Genomic DNA, 27,752 nt, shown 5'->3' with positions numbered 1-27,752 from the left:
TGTGCAGCCCCAGGGGTGTGTTTGTGGTGTGTCTGCCACCTGCCTGTATGGGCTGGAGGAGACATCTAGTGGCTGAGCCCTTGGCTTGGCCATGCGTGCATGCTCTGGAACCTGATGACCTTGTACCCTCACCCAAGCTGCGTGCCTAGGGAGCCTGAGGATGATCTCAGCTGTGGGGTCTGGCTGTGAAGACCCCCGTCAGGCCAGGCAGGTTCTCCTCTGGTGGCATTAGAAAGCATTCTAACACTGGGTAAGCTGCTGAGACAAAATGAGGATGTCAGCTCCCCTAGGGAGCCAGCTGCTGCTGCTCACTCACCTTCACTGGGACTCTCCACAGGCCTGGGGCTGGCTGAAGCTGAGAGGAAAGAAATCCCTCAATGGTCCTCAATGCAGGGCTGAATGGAGATCTCCTCCTCTGCTCTGGGAGTGTCGGGGTGGGCTGTGTGCTGGCACACCTCACTGCAGGCAGCCCTGTTCTGCATTGTGCCATGCGCGGCTGCTGGAGGATTTGGAAGTGCCTCTTCCCCACATTTGAGGGCCATGGTGACCAATTATAGGGTCAACAGAGCCTAATTCCATCGCAAAAGAGTGGAGGGGATCTGTGGGTCCTGTCACTGCTGCTTCAGAAGGCTTCAGAAGCCAAAGCTTCCTACAGCAGCAGCCCCTTTCTTTGCTGGATATAAGGACCCAGCAAACAGTGGAAATGGATTGTGGTGGTGGTGGCAGAAATGGGCAGGTGGGCAGGATGGTGGAGGGGTGAGTGTCTTGTTGGCAGCAGTAAGGAATGTGGGGCTCAAACCCAGCATACAGTATCCGGGAGCGTCTAACAGCATGAAAAGCACAGAGAAAGAACCTTTTACAGCTGTTTAATGAAGGATTGAACATGAAACTCAAGCAGGAGACGTTGGTCTCAGTGGCAGGACAGCCCCTCCAGCTTCACGCTGAGCTGCGTTTCTCCAGGACGGCGTGTCCCTGGATGCTCTGCAGGAACCCCCCTGAGAAGACAAAGCTCAGAGAGCAGCCATGCTAACTGAAGCCTTGCGGCCGCACAGAAACTACACAGTACCACAGGCGCCGCTCACCTCTCTGCCGGGAGACAGCCTTCAGTCCACAGGTGCCGGGCGGCCTGCAGGTGTAAAGCCCCAAGCAGCCTCCGCAGTCTGAGGGCTTCTGGCAGGGCCGGCTCTGGATGCCGCGACAGGAGTGCTGCAGGGGAGGCAGCAAGCTCATCCTAATGCCAACAGCCCGGGGAGCAGCTCGTCCCCCCGGTGCAGGTTTTCCATCACTTTACAGGTTTAAAGGAGAACAACACCCAGCAGCATCCCCTTATGACCCAAGGCTGAGCCCTGGGGACACCCTGCTCTGTTGGAGAGGTGCTGCGAGGCTTACCTGCGCCATGGGCGATGAGCAGGCATGCCCTGTGCTTACCGTGTCGCTGTTGAACTTCCCGTAGCCCTTCAGGTGATGGCTCAGCCCCAGGCTCCTGCCGCGGAAGGGCTGTGGTGGGCTCCTGCGGGGCCTGCTGGGGGGGTCCCGTGCACCGTTGCCTGTGGCTTTGCAGGGAGCCCCAGAAGTGGGGCTGTGCTCTGCCAGAGCCTCCCACACTGCTTCCTGGGGGTGACTGCCATCCGCCTGGTTGTCCCCTCCATCTCCAGCTGGCCGATGATTTTCTGTGGGTTCCCCAGCTCCGAGCTGCCTTGCTGGGAGAGCTGCCCATTCCCCCAGTGCCTGTACGTGTGCTGGGGCCAGGGAGAGCTGTGCCAGCAGCAGGGCAGCAGCTATCAGCACCCGGACCTCCATCCTCAGGATCTGGATTGGCTCGGGGATGCTCTGCTCGGTGAGGCTGGGAACAGGAGCTGAAGCTGAGGCTGCCTCACTTCCCCAGCACTGGTTGGAAGTCACTTTTATAGCACCGGCGCACAGCTCTTTTCCCCCGCCCCTGCCGTGTCCCACCTCCCCTCCTGTGAGCTAACCAGGCTGCCTGTGGGGGCCTGTCCCCCTCCCTGCACTCCCAAACAGCCCAGCACCCTCCCACCAGGCCAGATCCTCTCAGTGATGGGTACGTGTGTGTGGTGTAAGCACAGCATTTCAGCTGAGCCCTTGATAAAGGGAGGCTGCTGGTCAGTGTGTGGATCCCTTTTGTCTCCATAAAGGCATCTGCTGTATTTTTGTCTTGGATACCCTGAGAAGGTATTACTGATGTAACAGAACTTTGTCATTGCACTGTCACAGACCTCAGACCCTCTCAGCTCTTTGCCCATCCGTAGCCAAATTTGATGGAAAGGTGTCAGACTCCAAGCTGATGAGTTGTTACAAGCCTGCTGGAACGGGTCTGACAAAGGAGAAAAACCCAATGAATCCTTCATTCATTGTCTTTTAAAGCCCTCACTTGGGCATTTGTAATTGCTCAGTAGGTGTTCCCTGTGGACGAAGGGTGAGTTCTTGTGACCGCTGTCCTCACCTCTGGATGGGAATGGCTCAGCCTCAGGCAAGTTTGCTCTGCCAGCTGCTTGTCAAAAGGCAGTGGCCAGACTTCCTACCAAACTGACCTAAGTAGAGCTGTCCTTAGTAATAAAGATGCTGGAGGTCTTAAAAGCAGAGGGATTGCTGTGCAGTCCTATCCTGGAGAGGGTCACTGCTCTGTTCCTGACTTTGCCACGGACTCGCTGTGAACTCGGCACAGTCATTTGAGCTACATAGCTTGTGTGGCCATCTGTAAACAGGGGTTGTGCTTCCCCTCCTCCCTGGAAAATGACCAAGAAAATGCAAAACTTGCTGGCTAGCTTGTGAAGGCCTATGAGGTTGTCATACAGCATTATGTCCCTGTCGCTGTAGCTTAACACTGGTTGTGGTCCATGAGACCTCCTGGAGAGAAACAGGAGTGAGCAGCTGCTGGACCCGCCTGAAGACATGGTCCTGGAGATATGGGAGTCAGTGACAGAGGAGCTACCATGGTAATGAACAACGGTGATGTCAGGGAGTGTAACTTCAGGGAAATGGGAGATCTGAGGATCAGAAACCACTCTTTCTTTACAAAGAAGTTCCCTGGATTGGGGCCTCCTTCCCTGATGATTTACACCAAACCAAAACAGGTGAGTGTTCCCCATAGGAATGTGAGATAAACTATTGGCAGGCAGCAGACAGAAGACCAAAGCAGTGGTTGTAACTCATGAGAGAGAGGAAGCAACAACAGAAAAACGTGAATGTGAACAGTGCAATACAAGTTGATACAGATGCACTCCATTGGGACTTCACCTCCTAAAAAGCAGTGTGTACCAGTAGCTCAAGTCCTCTAGTCAGCTTTTGAGCTTGAAACAGAAAACGTGGCCTAATTCCTGGAGACGGTACTGCTGGGTGCGTGAGGAGGTGATGGATGAGAAAGCGATGTCAATCTAGTCCAGCTTCCATACCTTCACCTCTGGCCAGGGTTTGCTCTGGACTTGTTCCAGGCTGATGGTGGATGTGCTGATTTCTGGGGAAATGGGCTCATAGGAACAGAGAGACAAGCGTGCAGCCAGCAGGCCCATCCGGACACAGGTGTCTGTGTCATGGTTGGCAAGCATCCCTGCAGCGATTCCTGCCATTAAACTGTGGAGAGAAAGAACAGCAATTTTGAGCCCTGGGAACAGCTTTGGCCTCAGGAACATGGCTGGCCGAATACAACTCATCTGAGGGACGTGGTTAGTGGGCATGGTGGTGGTGGGTTGATGGTTGGATGCAATGATTTTTGTGGTCTTTTCCAACCTTAATGATTCTGTGAATCCAGATCAACGCTTACAGAAGCAGAGTAGGAATGAGGTGAGAACAAGTTTGTGGGGGTTTATTATATTTATTTTAAAATTTGGAGGAACAAATAATGCCATTGATTTGCATCTTATTTGCTTTTCATCTGAGAAGTTGAATTCACACCTCATTCCACCACATTTTCTTTTCTCCCCAGTTCTCCAAGACAGGCTGGAGAAAGGAAAGAGGGTCTACAGAGGGAAGAACCTATTTTTCCCTTTCTCTTTAATTATTTTGTCACTTCTCTGCTCCTTGGTGAAACCTTGTTACATTCCCCATTGGGAAGTGTAGATGGGCAGAGAGGTAAATTTCCCTATGTAATGTGAGAGGGGATGGGAAAAAAAAATCCAAAGCTGAAATGAGATTTTGGATTCAGACTTCTGCCAGCTTCATCTGTGGTTGTCCCTTTGAGATTAGCCAGTAAGAATTCTGCAAGTGCTTGAACAACAGGTGTCACCCACAGGCAGCAAGGAGGTATCAGAAGTGATGTTATCACTTGCCTGTCTTGCAGAAGACAGCTCTGCTGAGGCATGGGGACATGCAAGGTGCTGCTGGTGGTCAGCTGGGAACAGCCAGCATTTGTCTGTAGCTAAACTCAGAGTGATGCTAGGAAACTGGGGAAGGACAAAGGAGAAGGGAAGGTGAAGGAAGAAAATAATGACATTTGAGAGGAGGAAGCAAGGGCGGGAAAACATGGCAGCAGGGAGGATTAATGAGCTAATCTATGTGAAAGGGAAAACGACTGCTTTTCTGCACTCTCACTAATTACCTCAATATCATTCTTTTTTCTTTTATTTTTTCTTCTCCTTTACAAAAGATTGTGGTTTCCAAAACCATTCAATCTCTCAGCAGCTCCAGAGACTGAGAGTAAACATTTGGGGGTGCATCCCCTAGTGATGCCGTGTACAGGCAGGCAGTGTTATGTTGCCAGGGCAGCTGGGTGCAGGCAGCAAACAACCACAGAGCAGCACCTCCAAGGGCAGGAGAGCCTTGGGATCGGAGCAGGGCTGGGGCCTCCTGGATCAGCATCCTCGACACAGTGCTTTGGAAGGAGTAGGGCTCTCAAGGCTGAGCTGTGTGTCGCCCTGGATTGCAGCCCACTGCATGGTCCCTTGGAGGTGGCAGCAGGTCAGGCTGTTTCATCTGCTTATATGCCAAAAAGAGAGCACTTCTGGCCCATTCTGGCACTGTTCAATGCAACAGGAGCTCTGAGAAGCTGCCAAGGGCTGCCAGAAGGACGCTCCTGGACAAACAAGAGTGCTTTGAAAACTCCTGCATGAACCTGGGGACTCTGAGGAATGGGATTTCTGGAGAAGAAATCAATATGGGATTCATTTCCCAATATTCAGAGACCCCTTGAACTTCCCCCACTGCTGTGTTTGGGTCTACAGCATTGCACAATATGGCAGCCTCCTTCATAGTGCTGTGCTGAATGCAGCCAACTTGCCTTAGAAGCAGTTTGGGATATGAGGAGTAAAGAAGGATTCTGGTGTTAAATGGATGAATTAGCTTGGCAAGAAGATACTGATCGATCCTGGCTAAAATATTGAGTTATCACAAAAATGACTTTTTATTCTCCTCACCTAAATAAGAAAAAAGGAGAGGTACTGCTATGTTGAGTTACTGATAGGTAAGAGAAGAAAACTGAAAGGAAATGTCTGTCAGATGTGGCCTTTTGGTCTAGCCCAAGGCAATGAAAGGAGAGAATCAATTATTGTAGCACACAAAGCAAAATAAACAAACAAACAAATAAATAAATAAATAATCCACCAGAAACCTGACTGCTACATAGAGTTTGACAAGTTAACAAGGAGCATAATGAAATACTTCCCTGACAAACAGAGAATTGATCGCTGAGGCTAGGAATAGTATGTGTCATTTCCTATCCCTATGTGCAGCAGTGTGTACAGGCAGGCCAGTTGCACAGCAGACTCTTCTGAAGCACAAGCTATTGCAAGAGGTGAGTGCAGAGCTTGATGGAGTGCTTTCATAGGACAACTCCAGCTCCTGAACATCAGTCCCACTTCCACTGGAGGTAAATTAGTTAGCTGGTAAGGGTGCTTTGATGTACAGTGGTTTACTCGGCTTTCAGCAGCTCAGCCCAGAGTAATCCAGAAATACTAGATGGCCATGGAGGGCTTGGATCTTAAACAAAAGCAAAGCTAATAAGAGCAAAGCTGGCTTCAAGATGCTCAGTGAGACATTTCTAGTGAGCATTGCAAGGAATCACATAACCAGTCCTGTTCTTGTGCCTCCTCAAGCAGCAGAACATAGTTGATCTTTGTAGTAGAATTTAAAAGAAATCATGTTAGGATGGTTCCACATGTAGCTGGGGAATACAGAGAGGTTAGCAATGTACCTGTCACCAGCTCCTGAGACGTTGACTATCTCCTCCCTGCTGACAGGGATGGTGGGGTAGTGGGCGGCACAGAGGCTGGCAGCAGCAGTCTGTATGGGGAGAGAGGAAGGGCAGTGAGCACTGCTGATGTGGCCTGGTGGGGCTGGTGTCATCCAAGCATGCATAGACGCCAAAGAAGGGGGACAAAAATAAGCCAATAATCTTAATAATCTTTTTTTTCACACTTCAAAGGAAATCAGCGATTTCAGTTCCTGAAAATGAAGCTTGCAGTCATGAATATTCAGGGAAAGCACATGTAAAATGAGCTGGCTATAAGCACTGCTGCCAGGAGCCAGGACAGACAACTCAGTTTTCTTTGCTAATCCTCAGAGCTGTGCATTCCACCCACAAACACGAACATTTGCCAGCACTGATGCCATGTTTCCCAGCATCATTGCTTCACCACCAGAAATAGCAATCATGCTCTGCAGTCCCAAACAGAAGCTGCTGAGAGACCTGTGTTAGTTTTCCATGCCCTTACCTGCTCGTGGGGTGCTGGACGAAGAGAGATACTCCCTCCCAGGCTCCTGCCACACAGGAGAACACCATGAGCACCGAGGGTCACGACCACACAGCACAGGTGGGGCAGCAAAGGGCGGGCCAAGGCTGCTGCCATCTTGATAATGTCCTCCAGCCTGGATGGTGCCTCTTTAGACAGAGAAGAGGAAAAGCTAGGGTGTAACTTTGAAGGATCTCAGTGGGTCCCTCTGTGGGCTGGCAGCCTGTAAATAGGAGCAGCCCACACGGTGCTCCTATTTATGAGCACGACTGAAAATGTGATATTTTTTCCTTTCATTCATGGGAAACGTGATTTTCCAGCGATTTCCATACTGTCAATCCTATGCTTCCCTGGAACTACACATGTCTATAGAGGTCAAAAACACCGTCCTGAAGCATGACTTCCATGTTTTAATGTTTTTGGGATCCCGCTTGCATACAGTATGGTATTTCATTTTCCCAAAAAATGGTAGTGTGGGGGCAGGTGCCCTCAGAACATCTTATGTCACTGAGATATTTATAAACCAGAGATTGCTTTTATTTGGGTGATAAAGTGAGGAAAACAGACCTCTTGTTTTGCAGAAGGAAACACACTAGGCTGTGCTCTTTGATTGATCATCAGTCTGGCCTGGGCCAAGCGACCCACACAGAGATGACTGAAAGGCGGGAGATGCCAAGACTGCTTATGAATTCCCGCTGTGTTATAACCCAGTGTGATTGAAATGGGAGATGGGAGGAAAATGCTCTCTCCTGATCTATGTGAAATAAGCAAAGTCAGCACGACTGACTCTTCTGAGTGTTCAATACCTGCTGGCAGAGGATTCCCAAGAGTCCGGTTTATTGCTTTTAGCTCTTGCAGGTTGGGGGAAATGTACGTGAGTGCTTTCCAGCTGTCTGAGAGGAATGGCTTAGAGGCCTTGTTCTCATCTGTTGGCTCATAGCACACTTTAAAGAAAGATTGCAATTGGTTAATTAACTGACGAACCAGTGTTTTTTTTCTGTATTTGAGCAGGACGCACTGCAGAAGGCTTAATGTGATCTGTACAGCTGGGGCTGTTTCTGCAGTGTATCAGAAACCTAAATATGATTTCCCCCACGCCGGTGTCCAGGGTTTCCCAGTTTTCCTCTTTGCTGCTCAGCAATGACAAAGTTGTTTCTGGCTCTGGAATGATATAATCAGTCTTTGGGTCTGTTACTCCCTTTTATCTGCTTTGGGAGCCTCTGCCACATATTAAGAACATCATCTCCTTCTTCTTCAGGATTTGCTCTTAAAAATGAAGGTGAAACTGCAGAGGTTTGGGAAGCCTTGTGAAGGGTCCTCAGCATGCCAGCGAGGAGCTCTGTATTTTAGGAAGTGGAAGAGAAATCCTCCCAAATGATGCTTCAGCACTTGTTCTGAGAAGAAAACTCCATCACTGCTTGGAGTGGCAGAAGCACGTACATCTGTGCTTGCCTTGAGATTAAAGGCAAAGAGAACAGCTTTTTTTTGGCTTTCTGGCAGTGCCAAAGGGCTCTAGCTCCTACGTTACAGCAGATGTGACACCTGCAGAATGAGACAAACTCAGAGAAAGCAGAAGTGTTTCATCCATTTCAAATAGAGTAGCAGTGTATAGAAAGGAGCACTGGGTAACACAGCATGTCAGGCAAGAGCTGGATAACTCCAGAAGGGAGTGGAGAGTGCTTAGAGCACGTGGAGCATCCTGGTGCACATACCCATAGGAGCCATGGGGCAAGGGCTGGGCGGGTTCTCCTTACCTGCTAGCTGATGATCTCTAGCGAGTTGGCAGATGTATTGGATAGTGGAAAGAGGCACGTTTCCATCAATGCAAACCAGTGGGGCCTGGCACAGATTCTCCTTGAACTGGGACACCTAGTTAAAATCCAAGACACAGAGCAGAGGCAGGCTGAGTCATTGCAGAGAGATAAAATGATTCCTAGTCATACTCAGAATGCGGGGTTTTCACTTGTATTGCAGCTCTTAAACACAGGAATGAACAGAAAAAAGTGATTCCCTAAGGAAGCTGGATGTCTCCATTTATCTCATCTCTTCCCCTTCTTGTTCTCTGCTCCCCATCATTAAAAGGTGGACTTGACAGGCAGAGCCCCTTCTGAACAGCCCCAGAGCTAACAGCTGCAGTGAGATGAGGGCTTTTGGCCTGTAGCTCCCTTTTTAGGTGGAGGAAGACAAGTTAAGTCATTCTCTTGTGAAGGCACACAGATTGGCTCTTTATTTTTGTATCATGTTAAATTTCCTTTGGTCTGCTCGTGCCTTGTCCAATTGTATATCTAGTGGCCACAGTACTTTTCTAGACAGCAGGCTGAGGATGGAGTGAGGAGCTGCGGCTCATTCTCTTGCCTCTCTGAGGTTCACGACCACTGCCTAAACGCTAGGCCAGCACTACAGGCACTCTTGCAGCCTCCCTCCTGTGTTTCTGCTAATCCTAGCTGAAAGAAGGGCTGCCAAAATGCACTTTGCAGCAGAAGATTGGATCAGAATTTCCACTGGCCACAACTGGTTCGTAAAGCTCAGGAGAACTAATCTGTCATGTAATGGTTTACTGCGCCAGGGCTTGGGAGAGGCAGGGTGGGGATGGGAGTGGGAACAGTGACCATATTTTTCCCTCACTAAAAGCCCACCAATAAGTAAATTGCACTTAACTTTCAGGTCACTGCCAGTCAGGAAGTACAGGATTTGTTCTGTTGACAGCAGAACGAGTAGGGAGGAGGGTGCAGTGACGGGGGTTTTACCGGATCAATCTGCAATTACTGCTTCCATTAGCCCTGATGTTTCCAAGGGTTGGACGTGCTGAGGAGCAGCGCCTGTTTGTATAACTCAGCATGGAGAAACAACAGGGATGGTGGGGTGGGAGTGGAACAGGAAAACTTACTTTAGGCATTGTTCTGTCTACTTTTGGTTGTTTTATTAAAAGGGGGAAATATAATTTCTGCAGGTGGGCTGGATTTACTGCTGAACTTAAGAAGCCAAAAATGATAAGTTAATTGAAATTCATCAGTGCAGGGGATTCTGGCCTACATCTCATGAGATGATAGCAATGGTGACTTCTTATGGAACAGAAATATGAAGACGTTCCATCTTGGTAAGCAGTAACAGGTACCTCTGGTAGCTTGCCACGCTGCAATCTCAGTGGCCAATATCTGGGGTTAACTTCAGGAATTCCCATGTTCCCTCTGCACACCCACTCCCTCCTGGTACAACTTTACTAGCTGGTTTTTGTCACACCTCCACACTGCTTCTCACAAGCAGAAGGTTGCAAATCAGCTGGCATGCATACGTATTGCTCTGTTATCTGCTGGTGGATGTCCATATCTCCCAAGCCGATGCTCAGCTCCCCAGCACTGGTGATCATAGCACTGTAAGTAGCTGTGCTCTTCCCCTCTAGCTGCAGGATGGCACTCATGTCCTAAAACAGGGAGAACAGTTATAAAAGGAGCATGTTCCTCCTCTCTGTTACACTTGGCTCAACTTCAGTATTCTTTCTCTGCACCCACCCAATTTGTAGCAGTAGCCTAGCTTGCTGTTCTCCCTTCATCCTCCCTTCTCCCTTCAGACAAGCAATATTCAAGAGATATCTTGGTCTAGGCAGTGCAGGCAAATGGCTAATTATTAATATTGTAAAGCAACAGGAGCCACAGCAAAGATTTAAGAAATTGTTTAGTAAATGAGCATGACAGGCCTCTGCGATGCAGTTCAATACATCGTGTCGCTCTGCTGTGATGGCAGAGCATCCTGCAGAGCACTGCTTGCCCCAGCTATCCACTCCTACAGCTTGTGTGACACATCTGATGGCATACTGGGCACATCTTGGTGCATGGTCCAGCTAGTGCTTACAGTAGCCATCTCAGTGATTGCACAGCAGGGAGGCTGACTTTGATGGTAGCCTTAGAACCATTTTTACAACAGTTAAAGGTATAGCTGTGAGGTGTCCTTCCTCTATGGGCCTTCGAATGATCTGCTATGAGAACCCATGGCATTGCTTGGAATATACATTCCAGGATGGAGAAGTGCTTCTCCCCACTTATTTCACAGGGAATATTGAGGTTTTAAGAGCAAGGTCATCACCAACACTGTTGGTAAGGCTTCTTGCAGACCAGGATTTCTTGGCAAATAGTCCTACTCCACCTTCTCTTGAGAGGCTGTTCACTGAGATAGCTCAAATTGTTCTGTGCTCAGATAGAAGAAGGATTATAAATCTGCAGCTTTAAAGCCTCTATATACTAAAAGAGAGTTCTTGTTCTTATTGCTATTTTCATTGAGCTGCTCAAATTACCAGTACTAAGGCCTCAGGTGCTCTTTCTGTCTGTATAACAGGGCCCTGAAGGCACCAATAGGCCTTAATGGCCCTGACCAGCCTCAGCTGGGGTCTCCACCCATAGCCCTGGCCTGCCCTCAGCTCTGCCATTTTCCCAGAAGAGTGCCTGATGCTCTGGTTTGGGGTTGCTCCTGGCTTCCTGGTGTCAGAGGACAAACTGCTGCTGAAGTTGGGTATTCCTCTGGTGTACAGTTGTGTGTGTACGCAGCTGTAAGATTCTGTGCCTCCAAACCTGGGAGGTACCTAGCCTTGGCTCCCAGTTCTAGGCTTTCTCTGTCTCGTAGCCCAAATCAGGCTGGTTTTGGCATTGCTTTGTTTATCCCGAGGATCAGGCTTTGCATATTTCTGGCTGTGCTTAGGCCTTCCTACTTGTTTTTGCAGTTCCTCCTTATTTACTTCTCTTTTTCCTTCAAGCAGCGCTCCCTGGAGCTGAATTAAGACCATGTGGTTCAGACTTAAAGCTCTGTGTACATCTAGTCTGCGTTCTGGGGGTAGCTCCTTGGCTTTTAATGATGTGTATCTAAGCAACATTGAATTTTTCTTCCTCTTAGTGATGAGATGAGATGGAAGGAAGCTTTTATGTTTGCCAGGGTTACAAGTACTTTTCCCTTTACGTAATGCCATCACCTCCATGCTTCTGAAACGTACCATGTGGTGACAGTAGTGCAGGATGGATTCTGAATGTTCATCCTTCCCCACAGCTGACAGAAGGAGAGGGGTCAGCCCAAGACGGCTTAAGCAGTCTAAAAGCAAATGAAAAGACGTTCACAGGTCTGTCAGAGGAAACTTGTGCACTTCCCTGGCAACATTTCCTGTACCCATCACAAGCACTCAGGCCAGCCGACATCACTTCTGTGTGTGGCCTTGCTGTGCGGCTGTCCTGCAACACTGTTTTACTAATGGGTTCATGGGAAACCCTTCCTCTTCTCCCTTCAGGTTACCACAATTCATTCCTCAGCGAATGCATTTTTCCTCAAACGTTCCCCATCTGTGATCTGATGTGATAGCAGATTTGTGTTAAGAAGACTTGAGAAAGGTCAAAAAAACAGAGTAATCCTAAGGTCTTCAACTTATGCCCCCTGCTAATTTCAGCACTCAAACACTGGTCTGCTCCTGCCTGTGCTAAAGCACAAGGCATGCTATGGTCCTTTGCTGTTGCCAGTGACTGTAGCCCTTTCTCTCCTACAGTAACTTCTGTGCTCCAGTTCCTCTCGTCCTTGGTGCATAGTCAATCACCTTTGAATAGGTATATTCATTTAAAATCCTTCCTTGAAACATACTCCTATTGAAACCACAACCTGGCGTTAATTCAACACTGAGGACTGGGCTGTTCAGCAGTCAGTGCAGAACAGTGGTGCTTATTTAACCTCAGTTTGGGGCCACTGTGCTACAGACTAGTTAACTTCATATTTGAGGTTCTTTATTTTTCAGAGCTCTGCCTGGCTCCTTTCCTTCTCAGTTTTTGGATCATCCCTTGCCTTTTCCAGGCAGTCTGTCCCCTGATGTATTGCCTAATGTGTCCCAGATCTGAACGGTGCTCAAGAGCTTCTGCTGTTGAAGGAGTACCAAAGGACAAGTCACAGCTAGCAGGCACCCAGAGGCAAACCCAAGCACAAGGCACCTGCCAAGTTTCTTCCAACGCCGCCAAAAGTTCGTCTTACTCTTCCAGCGTTTGTCTGCCCGCCACCCTGGAGGAATAAATTATTTATAAGCAAAGTTGGAAGAGCTACTTGGTATAGATGCCATGCCTCCATTAACATCTGAAGTGAAATCGATATTGCTGAAACATACGGCAGCAAATAGAGACCATCTAGGTTTGCAAGCACTGCAAACTCCCACAGCCCATCTAAACACATCAGCTCTGGTGATAAAAAGCCCGTTGCCTAGAAGGCGAGATCATTTTGGTCTCTCCATGCATAACTATCTTGATTTTATTGACTACAACCTCTTTGAACCAAAGAGCGTTTTGGTTGAAGAGCAACCTTCTGAATTTACTTGCTCACATCAGCGCTGGGATTCTGGAGCTACTGACCCAGACCTGATGGGCTCTGGAACTGTTTTCCTGGCCACCTAGCTCCCACCTGTAAGCAATTGTTTGTTTGTTTGCTTGGTTTTATTTTTTTCACTTTGAAGATAAAACAGGTTTTGTTGCCTTTGCCAGTATTGCCTCTGCAGTACTTTATTTATTTCAACTTATTGTTCTCTTCCCACACATCTCTCTCTCCAAAAACCTTTCTCCACTTTTGTGGTTATCAGCTTCTCCTTTTTCTTGCCTCTGTCCATCTGTCACAAATGGTAGAACTGCCAGAGCACAGACAGTTCCTCGTCCCTCCTCCCAGCTCTCCTGCCAGAAGAATTACCTCAGTAAATGTCCAGATCTCTCTGGGCTTCATCACTGACTATCAAATTGCTCTAAAGCTCTTGATTCATAAAATCCTGAAACATATTTTCCATTTCTGAAGACAGCTTGCCACTGGCATTCCTAATAATCTTCTGGATAATCCAGAGCTTTTCAAGAGTAGGTTGTGACATGAAAGAAGAAAGGATAAGATGTCCTTGCAATATAAGATCTGAGAAGAAGAACAAGTTAAACAAACTTATCTTGCAGGTATATGGCAGGAGATACTAGCTTAGCACCTGCGTGTAAATCTTGTGTGCTGGACAGAACAGAGTGATAGACTTTAGAGGAGACAAAGATAGTTCTAGTTGGGCAAAACAACAAACTCTGAATCCAGGTTAGAAAGTATGTATAAACAAAGGTGGGGGTACCTACTGGGGAGGATGAGCGTGCAATAGGTGAACTGAGACAAATATCAACCCAAGACAGTGGGGAAAGGGGGAACGGCTCACTAGCATTGGGTACAGAGATAAAAGTTTCCCCTGATAATTTGAGAGACCCCATAGGTGCATACCCCAGTGGATTCTCCCTTTGTTCAAATAAAGAAAGCTAACAACTCCTCTGTCTCTTTTTGGGATAAAGATAATGAAGCAAGCCTGTTGGAACAAAAATTTTCCCAACAAGTGTTTGGGTTGCGAGTTCTGAAGCATGTGTGTACCCACGCAGTGCTGCTCCAGGTCCAGACTCTTTGTGCCCTGTGTCACCCCAGGTGCACAAGAATACCTCTGTACATGCTCATTTTTCTTGCTTGTAAACATTCTATCCTTCCTAACCAAGCAGATGTATTGCCATCTCAGGGTACAAGATAGTCTTCCTCCCTCCTCTCACTGTTCTTGGACATTCTTTGAACTTGCATCCAAGCTGTCCAGTGACCCTTCTTCCCCTGTACTGAGCCTTGAAATTACAGACAATACATCTGTCCTTAGCACACAATACTGTCCTCATCCAGTCCTGTAACTGTAAGAGGCTGGTTTTTTTTTGTTTTTTTTTAAACCTCCAGGCTGCTTTTGTTTCCCTTGGCTTTCCCCAGTTGTGAAGTCTGTAAGACACACAGTGCTAATTCTCCACCCCTTTGCTCTTCTGCCTGGCAGTTCTCCAAGCCCTGAACTGTTTGGACAACCTGAGTAGAATGCCATGTAAGCAACCTATCGCCTCTGTCCACCTTTCCACTACTTGTCACTCCTCATTAACCCAAATGCCTCTCTGTTACATTTGCTTATGCTCCCCTTGAATTGCCACTGGCACTGCCAGGACTAAGGCTGTTTCCATCTGTGACAGTCTCCTACTGAGCGTTGCAGATTTCCAAAGCGCTGAGCCTATCTATTTTAGCTCTGCAACTTACTATGCATAATAGAAGAAGCCAAGTGAAAATACATATATATATTCTGAATCAAAAAGCAAGGATGCTTGTTTGGGCAAGTCAAACAATACAGCTTTGAACACGGTCCTCTATTTCAATATTAAAAGAGGATACTAACTGTCACTGGTAATGAGCACAAACCCTACTTAATGCAGCACCATCATCTATTTTTCAAAGCTGATGCCATCAGGAATGTTGAAAATACACGAGTTCCTTTCTTTGCCTGGCATGCTGCTCTTCTCTTTCGGTTTGCCCCCGCATCCCAGTGGCACAGCTTCAGGTTTTTTAAGCCCAGCTTTACCCTAACAGCGGATGTACCAGCCTGCCACGCAGGCATCCAGCCGTGGGTGCTCCCTGCTGTTGTACAACCCCACAAGATCTAAAAGAAATGAAGCTGCTAAATTACTTTAGAGTGGGTGCGATGAGAGATGAAATAGCAGCTTGCTTGTAAAGGCAAAGAGATGATGACTGTGATCACACCTTGCCAGCTCAGCTGTGCTGAGCTCAATCTGTAGCAGTACTTGAATATCTATTCTCTGTTGCATTCAGGGGAAAGAAAGATGAAAACGGGCTGAGATGGTTTGAAATATGACTGAGCTGATGCTTTCTGGCAAGGCTTCAAGGAATTGAAAGAGTTTCTAGGACCTCTTTCTGCATCCTAAGAAGCTTGAATTCCTAATGTAAAGATAACACTCTGCTCTTCCTGAAGTTGAGGATGTTCCATCCCTCGACCTGTTGAAGACCAGGCTGGATGGGGCCCTGGGCAGCCTGATGCAGTGGGTTGGAACTAGATGATCTCTGAGGTCCCTTCCAGGCCAAGCCATTCTATGATTCTTCTGGATATTCTAAAACCATTATAGCCATAGTTACTTGTCCAGCACCCTTCCCAAACCTAGGCAACTTGCATCTTTCTCTGCTGGTTACTTACTTGCAAATAGTTACTTAAAGGCACTTCACTTCTGGGTAGCCTTGAAAGCCACTTGCAAGTTAAAACTAGTACAGAATACTACTGGTTTTTTGCTAAAGGGGACATCATGTGTTGCAAGTCTCTACAACAAACACAGCATGCATAAGGGTGGGACCTGCTGGGTGCTAAGCAATTTGGAAAAATCCTTAAAAGCCAAAGCAGAGCAATAGCATTGAGCCTGCTTTCTCTTCTGTGCCTAACCATAGAGGCTGTAAGTTCCCAAATCTTCCTGCAGCTTAGCATTTGATTAGCTGCTATGATGAGCCTTCAGCTCCAGGACTCGCTACTATACAACATTAAAAATCTTCCTTTTCCCTTACCAGCTGCTCCCAATGGGGTTTGTCACTGCCCTCAGCCCCTCACCACACCACGTATGGCCCAGGGGTCTGCTGCAAACAGGTGGTTTGCCTACCTTTGATTGCACCTTGCCTTATTAGCTTAGTGCAGGGTATGTGTGCTCTCAGTTTGAGCACAGCTGAAGCTGCTGGACTTCTGATTTTGAAAGCCTGCACAGCTGACGCTACAGCACATGTCACCCTTAACCATTATGATAGTTTCATCTTTGCTTCCATATCATTTAATTTCCAACTTCCTTAGCAATAGCTTCACCAGCTGGTCTTCTATCTGACTGAGAGGTCTTCACAGGTGGCCCCATTTGAAGGCAGGAGTTTGTTACAGGTTTATTGCTTCAGCAATCAGCATAAAGATTTTAGACACTAAACAACTTACAAGCAAGCTCTACCACCTCAATCTCAATAAAATAAAATAAAATAAATTGTATAGATCATATAATGACTGCTGTTTGCAATTGGAAAGTCTGCAACTCTTTAGCTTCTTGGTCAAACCACACTGAAACGCAAAAGGTCTCGTAATGCTTAAAATGCCTATTTTTTAAAAGCAATCTCTTTTTTTCTTGTTATGTCTTAAATTTCTTATGATTGAGGAAGATGGCTCTCATTTAGCTGTGACTGCTACTTTTCTCAAAGGCTTCTTACTACTCTGGGTACTTTGCATGTAGTCTGGCTCCTATTCAGGCTGTTAAGACAGATCTGGCTCTTATCTGGGGATTTCCTCAGTATAGGATCTAATCTTGAATTACGTATAGGTTAGCACAGTGAGGGTTTTCATCCATTGCTTCTAGCTCTTTGCATATATATTTTGTGAGTGACTTGGGCAGCACTTCTACTAAAACAGCTCTTTGGGTTTTTGGCATCAAAGAATTGCATTGAGGTACCAGTTGAGGCCAGTGATATGTGGAGGTTGTAAGGACGATATGTTGCTCTGCTCCTTGAGAGGCAGTGACTCTCAGCACGTGAACACAGCAGATCAATATGTGTGTGTCCACCTAGACAACACACCAAATACACAGCACTGCGCTTCCTGTGTGTGTGCTTGTGTGTTCATACAGACACAAAGATAACATGCACTAACATCATCTTCCCCCACCGCCCTTCTTTGGCCTGGCAATTCTGTAAAACTAGCTAGAAACGGCAGCAGTGACAAGCAAGCTACTATAGATACTATACCAGGATGACAGAGTTCTGCGCCTTGGCTATAAAGTCAACGTTGATACCTCCAATCACCACCTTTAAAAGGAAAAAAGAGGTAGAAAGTGGTTGGAAGGACATAAGGGAAAAGTTCCAATTTTCATTTGCTTTTTTTCCACCGTCTTGAAAAGCCTTCTGATTTACAGAGTGAAGGCCTGTGCTTTTTTTGGCTGGCAAGACACAGGTCTGTGCACTTCCAGTCTGAAAGAATGGAAATCTCTCCTCAGCGTTGTTTTGTGAATTATACCTGCTGATGTGCAGCCCCAGCATGGCAGGCAGGACTTACGGAGTACATACAGAGGTGCTGCCAGTTTTATTGAGTGGTCACAGAGTATAACAATTTTTGACATACTAACCCTCAGAAAGATTCAAGCAGTGCTGTTTAACAGGAGTGAGAGGAAGGAAGGATAGGGAAGAAATGGATAAAAATGGGCAGAAAAACGCAGTCATGTCTTGCAAGCTCCCAGAAGAAATTATCCTAACCAGTGCAACTTCATGGATCACTGTCTTACTGTTCCACAAAGCCAGAAAAAGCAGCACAGCTCCACAAACAGAAAGTTCCCAGATTCTTTGGGGACATAGGTTACTGCCTCTGGAGTCACTGCACCCTTTTATGTTGACAAATCCTACTGCAAATGGGTTTTAGAAACTTTTTTCAGCTCTCTAAAGTCTACCTAAAATAGATTTGCTGTAAATCATGTAGCACACATGAAATCTAAGATCGTGAATGGAGTATTAGAGTTATAATGGATCATATTTGGAATAAGCGGCACATTTTGTAATTCTGGCAGTCATGAGAAGGAGGCCAAAGAAAGAAGATATTTATAAAATGTGTGTGACTCAGCAGCTCAAAATATCCTCTGCCAACACCCTCTTCCAAGTCTACTCCTGCAGTCACATAAATTCCCTGAGAGAAACAGAGTTGAAGTTGTACATAAGGTCACAATAAAAGGTGAAAAAGTGATGAAAGTTTTAGTGGATACGATCGTCTAAGATTTAATGAGATTAGGCCATTGTCACAGTTCATCCTCTGTACGTAGAATGGGAGAGAATATTTAGCTGCAAATAATAAAAAAATTAAAGAGTCTGCCAGCATAAAGGAGAACGACTGGTCTCTGGCTGAATCACCTTATGCTTTTGGAAACAGATAAAAAAACTATCTTCAGTGCTGTTAGCAAACAGGTGTTATGTGGAGGACAGCAGGGGACTCACTGGCTGAGGCAGGGCTGTGTCCCCTCTGCGAGGCAAGCTCCCCTTCCTCGTGGTTTTCCGTAGTTTGCTCAGAGCCACTGCAATGCAGCTGCCCACTCTGGCATTGTTTTGGATCAGAGCAAGGTCTGTATGGCATTTTTTGAGGAAAAGAGAAAATATCAGCATGACTGGCCCAACAGAAGCCTATGTAGGAACAGCCCAGAGGGAGAAAATAGGAAATGCATGCTGTGAGACTTGGTAGATTTGATTCCCAGAAGCCAAAATCCATTGGAACAGATATGCTGGGTTACAGTACTCTATGAGCATGCTGAAATTTTAAGTATTCACCTTCCTCTGTATCCATGGAGAGTAAAGCTAACATCTACATTTTACAGACAGAAAATAGAAGAAAAGGCCTCACAGAAGATGAGGTGAAGTGCCTAAACTGGAGCTAAGAGTGTAACAATCTTTGAGGATCTTGGCCACCTTTCCAGTACTGGATGCCTACTGAGATTTTTGCCAAGTCTCTCCATGCCCAATTTTCATTAATTCCACTGGAAGCAGAGTATCAGAGGCTTTGAAAGCCCTGTTTTGTGGCTGCATACAACTCCAGTATCCTCAAACCAGTCTGCCAGCCACGAGGTTTCCCAAGGAACTGGTAACAGAGCCTGGGGTTGAATCTATCTTTATCAGACCCTACACCAGTATCCTAGCCAGTAGATCTGCCTTCCTCTTGCCTGTGCAAGAGGATTCATGCTATACAGGAGTGTTTCTTCCAAGTTTCTCAGTGCTCTGGGAAGCCCAGACATCTTCCAGTGTACAACTCTCCTCTGAGGGCAAGAGTGTCCTGAGATTCCATCACAGAGCAGGCAAGCTCAGGGATCACATGTGAAGGATCTCTTTGACTATCTGCTGTCTGTGTTGGCATCTAATTTTTAATGCAAAAGTGGAGGACAGTAAGGATGCTACTGAAAAATCAGGATGCAGCTACTGAGCTTTCATCTGTTTGTAGGTAATGAAGTGTTTGCCCCTTGCTGAACTGTCAATAAAATGGCAGCATTTTCCAGCAAACATCATTGGAGGAGATAGGAAGTATACTATTCCTTTATTCAGTCCATTTAGTAAAAGGATACTGGAGTCCAGTGATTTCCCGTTAGTTAATTCATTGATCTTCCGTAACAAGAAAGGGGTCAGTTCTTTGCCTATAATCCCTTTGGACCTGCAAATGTAAAGAAAATTACTGAGAAAACTAAGCTGAAATGGCATCAGAGTAGAAGCACTGTTGCAAGCAGATTAATTTATCGCCATAGCCACATAGCATAAAAAGTCCTGTAAACAAGCTTCAGGTTAGATAAAACCATGGTGAAAGCCTTGTTATGGGCTCATCCACACCCAAGATTAAGCTGTGCTACAACCCCTCTAGCAGTGTCCCTGAAGTCATTTATTTCCCCAAAACTACGGAGCAAACAGAGGTTAGGGCCTAGGTTACTTCTCACCTGGCTTCGCTGAGAGCTTGCTGGATGGCATCTTCAATAACCTGGCCTGAGGCAGCTTGCTTCTGGGGACAGGGCACTGCTATCAGCACACCGCTGCTCAGGCCTAGACCCAGAGTGCTGGCTGAGAAAAGGACAGGCAAATGGTTAGAGGAGGCCAGCAGGGACAGGGAGGTGATTGTCCCCCTCTACTCTGCTCTTGTGAGGCCCCATCTGGAGTACTGTGTCCACGTCTGGAGCCCCCAGGACAAGAAAGACAGAGAGCTGTTGGAGAGAATCCAGAGGAGAGCCACAAAGATGAACAGGGGGCTGGAGCACCTCCCCTACGAAGATAGGCTGAGGGAGCTGGGCTTGTTCAGCCTGGAGGAAAGAAGGCTACGGGGTGACCTCACTGCAGCCTTTCAGTACCTAAAGGGAGCCTACAAACAGGAGGGGAGTCAACTCTTTGAAAGGGTAGATAACTGCAGGACAAGGGGAAATGGTTTTAAGTTGAGGGAGGAAAGATTTAGGTTGGATTTAAGGGGAAGTTCTTTACTATGAGAGTGGTGAGGTGCAGGAACGGGCTGCCCAGAGAGGTTGTGGATACCCCGTCCCTGGAGGTGTTGAAGGCGAGGTTGGATGGGGCCCTGGGCCTCCTGTTCTAGAATTAGATATGGAGGTTGGTGGCCCTGGATGTGGTTGGAGATTCATGATCCTTGAGATTCATGATTCTTGAGGTCCCTTCCAACCCTGGTCATTCTGTGATTCTGTGATAGAGGTTCTCTTTGGACAAACTGAAGGCTGAAGGAGAAGGACGGAGAGTGGATGCAGAGTATGTGAATCCACAGTGCTGGAGCTCCTGTTCTTAGCTCACCCAAGGATGGGTTCTTGTTCAGCTAGAAAGCAGCTTATATTCTCCGATTTCTTTGGAGGCTGTTTGTACAATAAGAGGCAAAGACTTTTTAAAAAAACAAACCAACCAAAAATGACTCTACTTTTTGACCCTCTGTTCCAGGGCTTACACAAGCCTTTCCCTGCTGAAACATACCAATAAGTTTAGCTGCCTCCTCTTCGTCCTGGACATGATACGGTGCCTGGAAGCCACTCTGGCTTGAGAAGAAGGCTGGGAACATCCTTGACTCTCCAAAGGCAGCCACACAGACCCCCTGAGTTTCCTGTAGTAATGGAGGTGAGGTAATCAGTGGAGGGAAATGGGACCCACAGAGAGATAAGACTTTTCCCTTCTAACCAGCTAGAAACCGTCTTTCTTTAGAATCAGAGAATTAGCACAGGGTTTGATTATTTTTGCATTTTTAATACATCCCATTCTATTCTGTTCTGTCACCAACATTTTTCAAAGCAAAGAGCCAGACATGGTAACTATTCAGACAGAATCTGGCATATTGAAACATGCGAGACACACACGTCCTTTGCTCAGAGCTGATCAAAAGCAGGGCAGCTGTCACTAGCACAATGCTGAGTCCAAGGTAACAAGCTGTGACCTGAAGTTATGCCATGAGCTGACAGGAATTTAAATGAGTTCTATTTGTGATTGGAAAGTATTGACTCTGGCTGTCACCTGAAGTACTGACCCTGGTGGTTTGCAATATAACAAACCTTAAGAATGGACCCTACTAAAAATCATATTGTTTCTTAATTTAATTATGGCTTTCTTTTAGTGTCTGCTGGATCTAGCTTGCCTGATCCATCAGTGTGGGAGCATTCTCCCAGTAGACAGAAAAGTGAGTGACTCTCAACCCGGAGAAGAGGCTGTAGCTTGGGCTGCCTTTGGCTCAGTTGGAGCAGTTGCTGCAACAGCCTGTCGGGCACAGACAGGATGATGCTGGGGGGCAGCCCAGTGCCCGAATAGTCCCAGAACTAGAGAACTGAAAAGACAGGCCTCACATCCTCTAAATAGTTATTCATCAAAATCTTAGGCTTAATAACTGCCCCAGCATCACTGGGCCCACTTAGTGCTGCTGGATGCAGTACACCAAGTACATAATCACCTGCTTTCATGCTCAGCAGCCCATGATACCTACCAGATACTCCAATGTCCTGCCAATATCAAGGATAGACTTGACTCCTGCAGATACAACGGCAACTGGAGTTCGTCCTAGCTCTGTCAAGTCAGCACTCACATCCAGAGCTGTTAAGGGACAAGCAGCTGTTGTTTGTGATAGTGCTGATGTGATCTGCCCTCTTAAAAAGCCATATCTGCCTCCTTTTGTAAACATTCTGATCCACACACAAATATTACAATTTTAAAGCATACTTTTAGGTGCTAAGGTTGTAAGAAAGACTGGAAACAAAGAAGTCGCTTGATTAAGGGCAGAGGTGCAGCCTTGCACTGACTGTCTCAGTTGTTAGTTCATGTCAGTAAATAGCGTGCAAAAATTGAGTTGGAAAAAAGAAAGGACAAAGTTCAAGAAAACGAAATATAAGAAGATTTTTATATCAATATTGACACAACTGGCAGAGAAACACCACATAAGCTTTGCTGACCTCTGGAAACCCCCAGTCTGGAATTTACACCAGAAAGAGATAGCACTCAGCGGAGTGGTGTGTTTACACTGTACTATGAGTATATATAGCTAAAAGAAAAGTATGTACTTAAAGGTCACAAGCTGCACTGCCAAAGCTGTGCCATATCCCAGGTTCCCAGAGAGCAACACGGACTAGGGCATAAACCTCATTTGTGGTGAGACCCACTTCCTCCTCAGCTCATAGCTGAACGTAGTATGTATTAATTTTCTTACTGTTCTCTCCTCCTCGATGGACACCTCCAATGCCTCCTGTCACAAACACAGGGATTCCTGCTTTGTGTGCTGCAATCATGGTTCCGGATACAGTAGTTCCACCAGACAAACCCTACATGGGAAAGCAGGTCACAGGCAGCCCCCAGTGTGACCCAGCGAATGCCACATGCAGACAGCTGTGGTTGTGTTCTGACAAACAGCAGTGTCACAACAGCCTGTTGACACAATTAAGTGAAATTCTGACACAAATATTCTTTGCAAAAAGGCAGAGGATTCATCATCCCTGCTACATAAGCTGTTCTTGGTCTGATAATAGCAAAAGCCTTCATTCTCCAGGGCTTTTCAACCAGCAGGCTTCTTGGGCAGCTAATGTGATCATTAGCACTATGTGCATACGTTGGGGTGACTTGCTGTCACATAGTTCATGTGTAACATGATGATGCCCTATCATGCCAAAATGAATATTCTTTGCTTAGCCAGCCAATCCTGAGTGAATTTTCAGGAGCCCTATTTCAGGTCTGCTATTCCCTGACTCAGATATATTTTGACTCTGGATACATGTGGTATCTCAGTGAGGCTTAAAGCTACTTGGCTTAAAGCTGGAGATCCTGTTGCTGTATTGAAAACACCACAGTAGAAAGTCTGCATATCATACCTGGCTGAGGACATAGGGAAGATCTCTCCGAGACACTTTAATTACATTTTTACTGCTTGCCAAGAACTGAAGTTCCTCATCTGTGAGTCCCACGTGGATTTGACCCCTTAAAATTCCTATAGTGGCTGGCACTGCTCCATTTCTCATTACAATTTTTTCTACCTCTCTGGCCATGCTAGAAGAAAATAGATGAGACAACAATTACAAAATTAGTGAGGCAAACAATCAGACAAGAAACCTGCCGAGATTCATGGCTGGCATTCCCAGTTTCCAGTTTTGGGCAGTTCTTGGGATTTCAGCTAAGTCCAGTTCTGCATCTCTGTCTTCCTATTGGCAAACTTTACACCTGATTTTGAGCAGTGCAGAACTACTCAGAGCTCCTGTTTTAAGGACAGCAATGGATAGGCTTTATGCTTCATTTCTGAGGCAGGAGCTGTAAAATGACCTGGCTTACAGGCAAACCTATTTGTACAATGTACTACTAAATATTAAGGATCTTCTCATATTGGAACCTTTCTGTATCTAATCCTTGTTATTTCTGAGATCACAAATCTTCACAAAAACCCCGGATAATTCAATTCTACTCAAATGACCAGGATATATTTTTCACAGTATAGCAGTTAGATACGGGGTACCAACAGTATTGAAAAGCTGCAAATTGAGGATATTCTGAAGTTAAAAACTAGGCCTTTCTAAGCTTTGCAGGCTTTATACTTGATCATTTGTGGGATATTCTATCTTTTTTTAGCAGGTATATTTACATATGTTAGGCAATCTCCAACTACTAAAACTGTGCATAGGGCACAGAAGGCACTGAGAGGGACCATCAGTTCTCACAGCAGCTGCTCTGAGTGGTGCCAATGAGCAGATTTCAATGTTGTGTTCCAATCCTTTTTGTATCACAAAAGGTATACCAAAAGAAACTACGTGGGAGTTTTCAGTGTCTGTCATTGTGCATCATTAATGGTAGTATCTCTGTCTTAGAGCAAATGATGACATTATCTGCTGCCACATTTCAAAAGAAGCCAGAAATGTAAGGTGTTGGGTAAGGAGATAAACAGGTATGAATATGTGTGTCCTATGATTCTGCTCTACTTAGAAAGTCCAAATACAACTTTTTTTACACCAGAGCTCAAATTCTGTATCCCTAGTAACCTGACATTTCCCCTCACTTCGTTCTTACAACTTTGTTGAACAAGGAACATAAACCTACAACCTCAGATTCTGAGGATAGGCCATGCCATGTGTAATGATGGTGCTCTCCAAGGCTACGACCGGTCTCCCCTCCATCAGGGCTTCCTGTATGGAGGGCTGAATCCTGAAATAAGCACCTGGAGATAAACATAAAGAAATCAATTATTTACAGGGGTATTTGCAGTTACTACTGAGCTATTTATAAAAGGCAATTTGTCATAATCACAATAAATTCATTCCTCTCTTCAGTTCTTCTTTTGAGAGGTTTGCAAGTAACTTCATGAAGACTAAAACTGTGTTTTATGTGATTGAACTATTTACAAAAAAAAAAAAAAGAAAGAAAGAAATTATTGTAATGAATACAAATAATGCTCCTCTTATGATCTGAATGTTACTCTCCCACTGTTATTACTGCTGCATTGCTACTGGCTCCAATAATATTTCTTTGATATTACTTTAAATTAATGTTTCTGTGAATGAACTGAGCACTGTAATTGTGCCTGAATAATGCTATATTTTAAAAGAGTGCAAGCACCAAGAGTAAATATATAATAAGACTATTGTGCATCAAAATGTCACCTATTTTTAGTATTATTATCAAACACTGATAATAGTGTTGATAAACTGAAAGCTGAAAAAGCAGCTTTTTGCTTTGCTCCCAAAACATTGCCTGCGAGGTCTCTGCTGTGTTCAGATGAGGAAGATGCTTTCCATCCAGGGTCTGTTCTGGAATACACTACTCACCATGCAGAAATCTTCTCACCTGCGTGGTTCTATGTGCCTCAGTGGACACATGTCTTGCCAGCCTATACGTTATCTTCGCAATCATCTTGCACAGAAGGATGGTCCTAAGATTACAAAAGTCGGGTAAAAATGGAAGTAGTAATTTGGCAATGATGTGACCATGTGAAGTTAAATCTGCCATCTCTCACCCTGATCTCGGAAAGTGAACAATCCTGGGCTTGCCCAGAAGACTGCCTGGAAAATTCTTGTGTTTTAAGCATGAGTTGGGGTACCAAATCAAAATGTTAAGCTGAAGAAATGGAGTTGAAAGAGTTCAGCTAGCCCGCTGCTGAAATCAAGGTAGAGCTGAGGAAAGGATGAGGAGTAACAAAGTAGAAAGACTTCTGAAGTTCCTATTTTGATTTCCAAAGCTACTTGTTCATGACAAATTGTAGGCTCAGCTGCTGTCACCTCCAACCCAAAAGATCACAAGGTGAAAACTGTAGGAATACTATAGAGAAATGTAACTATTTTTTGCTGGTGTCTCAGAGGAAACAAGCAGTTCTCTAAAATAAAGAAAGACGCTGAGGACTGGGAAGCCAGATTGTAACTGTAAGGAGGGAAGAGCAGCTCTTCCTAGAGCCAACAGTGCTTTATGTATGCTCATGTTACATCATCTTTTTTAGCATGAAGTGTTGGAAGCAGAGGCACAATTCAGCCCCAGCAAGAACTCCAGAACTCCTCCTGTCTCTTAGCAACTCCTATTCACTTTAATTAAATTCATTTCAGGACAGAGAAAGAGGAGGAGAGAATTGAAAACGTTAAGCTGGTCTGGTCTGGGCCCCAGGGCAGTCTCGCTCAACTCCAGGCTGCTAAACGTATTTTTGCTGGGCAATTGGCCATATCTCTCAAGCTTTCCTATTCCTCACCCCTTAACTGTGAGGAAAGGATTTATTTCTTCAGTCCTTTGTACCTATTGTTAATTTAGATAGGAAATTAATTAGAGTACAGTACTCTGTGTTACATTTCTGGCTCTGATCTCTGCACAATGTGTGGCATTACAGCCAAAGAACCACAGTACACCCAGTAAATGTGTTTTGTTTTGATTTGTTTTTCTTCAGAATCTAAAGGCTTCAGCTACATAGAGCAGTTTGGGCTATGTAACAGGGAGAGACGGGCTGATTCTGTGGGACATCTCCCAAACCATCAAGCCGTACATCATCATGACATACAATACACACCCAACCAAAACCAGGAGATTTTTTTCTACATTCAAAATCCATTTTTAAGACAAAAATCCAAACAAAGCTTACAAAATCCTATTGTTGCACGGACATGGCACAAGCTTTGCTTCATGCTTACAGCCCCTGCTTGTGCAGTGCTAAGCTCACAGCCAGCAGCCTGAAAAGTTCATGTAAATGAAATGCTCTGCTCTCGCTGAGGGTGTGTACACACCCCTCGCTCTCTCGGCAAAATCAGCTTTGGAATCTATTCATTGAGCCACAAAGGTTACGCCGAGGATCAGTTGGGCTGCTCTAGCAGTGCTCTGAATTTTAACAAACCCCCGGACTCTGAAGCGCAGCAGCCAGGAGTGCCCAAGCCGTGCTGGGCTGTGGATACAAACCAGCTGTCCCCACCTGCAACCCTAGAGTAATGAGCCGGTGTCCGCTGGAAAGGCAGCCAGCCAGCTGGAAGTTTTGAAGCTTGGCAAGCTTAGCAGTGAGACCTGTCCGACCTTAGGCCCCGTAACAAACCTGTGCACACCCCTAGCACAGGTTTTGTACAGCTCTCACGCAGAGTGGCCTTCCTCCCACCTCCAGACGCTGCTTACCTCCCCTCACCATCGCCCCACGCACCTGCCTTGGTGCGTTACTGCCTGATGTGCCTCTTACCTCCGGGTGCTGTCGTAGCGTGTACAAGGCTGGGTGGGCTCTGGAGCTGTGCCGGGGCAGCCCTGGCAGAAGGCGTGACGGAAGGGCCGGAGCTGTGGGGCTGACAGCCATTTATTATTAACCACGGACGCGCTCAGCGCTGCGGCCACTTTGTTGCCTGGGGCAAAGGGGAGATTTAGCTGCAGGGCAAGGATTGTTTCTGGGGTTATTTTTGTTCATGTGGTGCCACATTTTTCCCTCACTCTATAATTCAGATTCTCTTGCTGCTAATTTTTTATTTTTTTTTAATCAATGAATTCAGGAATCATTAAAACAGTGTCTCTGTAGATTGGTTTCCTTTGTACATATTCATAAACGTAGAGAAACTGCAGTCATGCTTCCCCTGCAGGTTTGCCAAACGCAGCTCTCAGCCTCCCAGAGAAAAATCACAGAATCACAGAATGGCAGAGGTTAGAAGGGACCACAAGACATCATTGAGTCCAATTCCCTACTAAAGCAGGTATCCTACAATAGAATCACAGAATCACAGAATGAAGGGTTGGAAGGGACCTCAAGGATCATGAATCTCCAACCCCCCTGCCACA

General features: G+C 46.1%; 1 protein-coding gene across 2 annotated transcripts; it reads right to left on the bottom strand.

Moving 5' to 3' along the window:
- Nucleotides 1-3,392: 3,392 nt before the first annotated feature.
- LOC100549193 (pseudouridine-metabolizing bifunctional protein C1861.05-like) lies at nt 3,393-27,443 on the bottom strand. 2 transcript variants are annotated; one of them, XM_010712883.3, is made up of 19 exons: nt 27,108-27,443; nt 25,298-25,401; nt 24,576-24,690; nt 23,360-23,534; nt 22,705-22,816; nt 21,988-22,094; nt 20,994-21,120; nt 19,970-20,090; nt 19,607-19,692; nt 18,495-18,619; nt 17,262-17,321; nt 12,632-12,698; nt 11,659-11,753; nt 9,973-10,101; nt 8,435-8,549; nt 7,487-7,624; nt 6,663-6,829; nt 6,143-6,231; nt 3,393-3,588 (listed from the first exon to the last, which is right to left on the bottom strand). In XM_010712883.3, exons 2-19 carry the CDS (start codon nt 25,380-25,382, stop codon nt 3,393-3,395), a joined length of 2,109 nt encoding a protein of 702 aa, XP_010711185.1. In that variant the 5' UTR covers nt 25,383-25,401; nt 27,108-27,443. The 2 variants fall into 2 exon arrangements, with proteins under 2 accessions (XP_010711185.1, XP_010711173.1); XM_010712871.3 differs by having other exon boundaries at nt 27,169-27,443.
- Nucleotides 27,444-27,752: the final 309 nt, after the last annotated feature.

The sequence above is a fragment of the Meleagris gallopavo genome, chromosome 1, assembly GCF_000146605.3.
Source record: "Meleagris gallopavo isolate NT-WF06-2002-E0010 breed Aviagen turkey brand Nicholas breeding stock chromosome 1, Turkey_5.1, whole genome shotgun sequence".
NCBI lineage: Eukaryota > Metazoa > Chordata > Aves > Galliformes > Phasianidae > Meleagris > Meleagris gallopavo.
Note: the sequence above shows the minus strand (reverse complement) of the source record. Positions and strands in the feature narration are given on the sequence as shown.

Excerpts from the sequence above, each read along its gene's own strand:
- LOC100549193 (XM_010712883.3), bottom strand. The coding sequence starts at position 25,382 with ATGATTGCGAAGATAACGTATAGGCTGGCAAGACATGTGTCCACTGAG. Across the intron at positions 11,754-12,631 it reads CGTTGGAAGAAACTTGGCAG|ACTGCTTAAGCCGTCTTGGG; the intron begins GTGCCTTGTGCT and ends ATTTGCTTTTAG. Across the intron at positions 8,550-9,972 it reads AGCAGATAACAGAGCAATAC|GTGTCCCAGTTCAAGGAGAA; the intron begins GTATGCATGCCA and ends GATTTTAACTAG.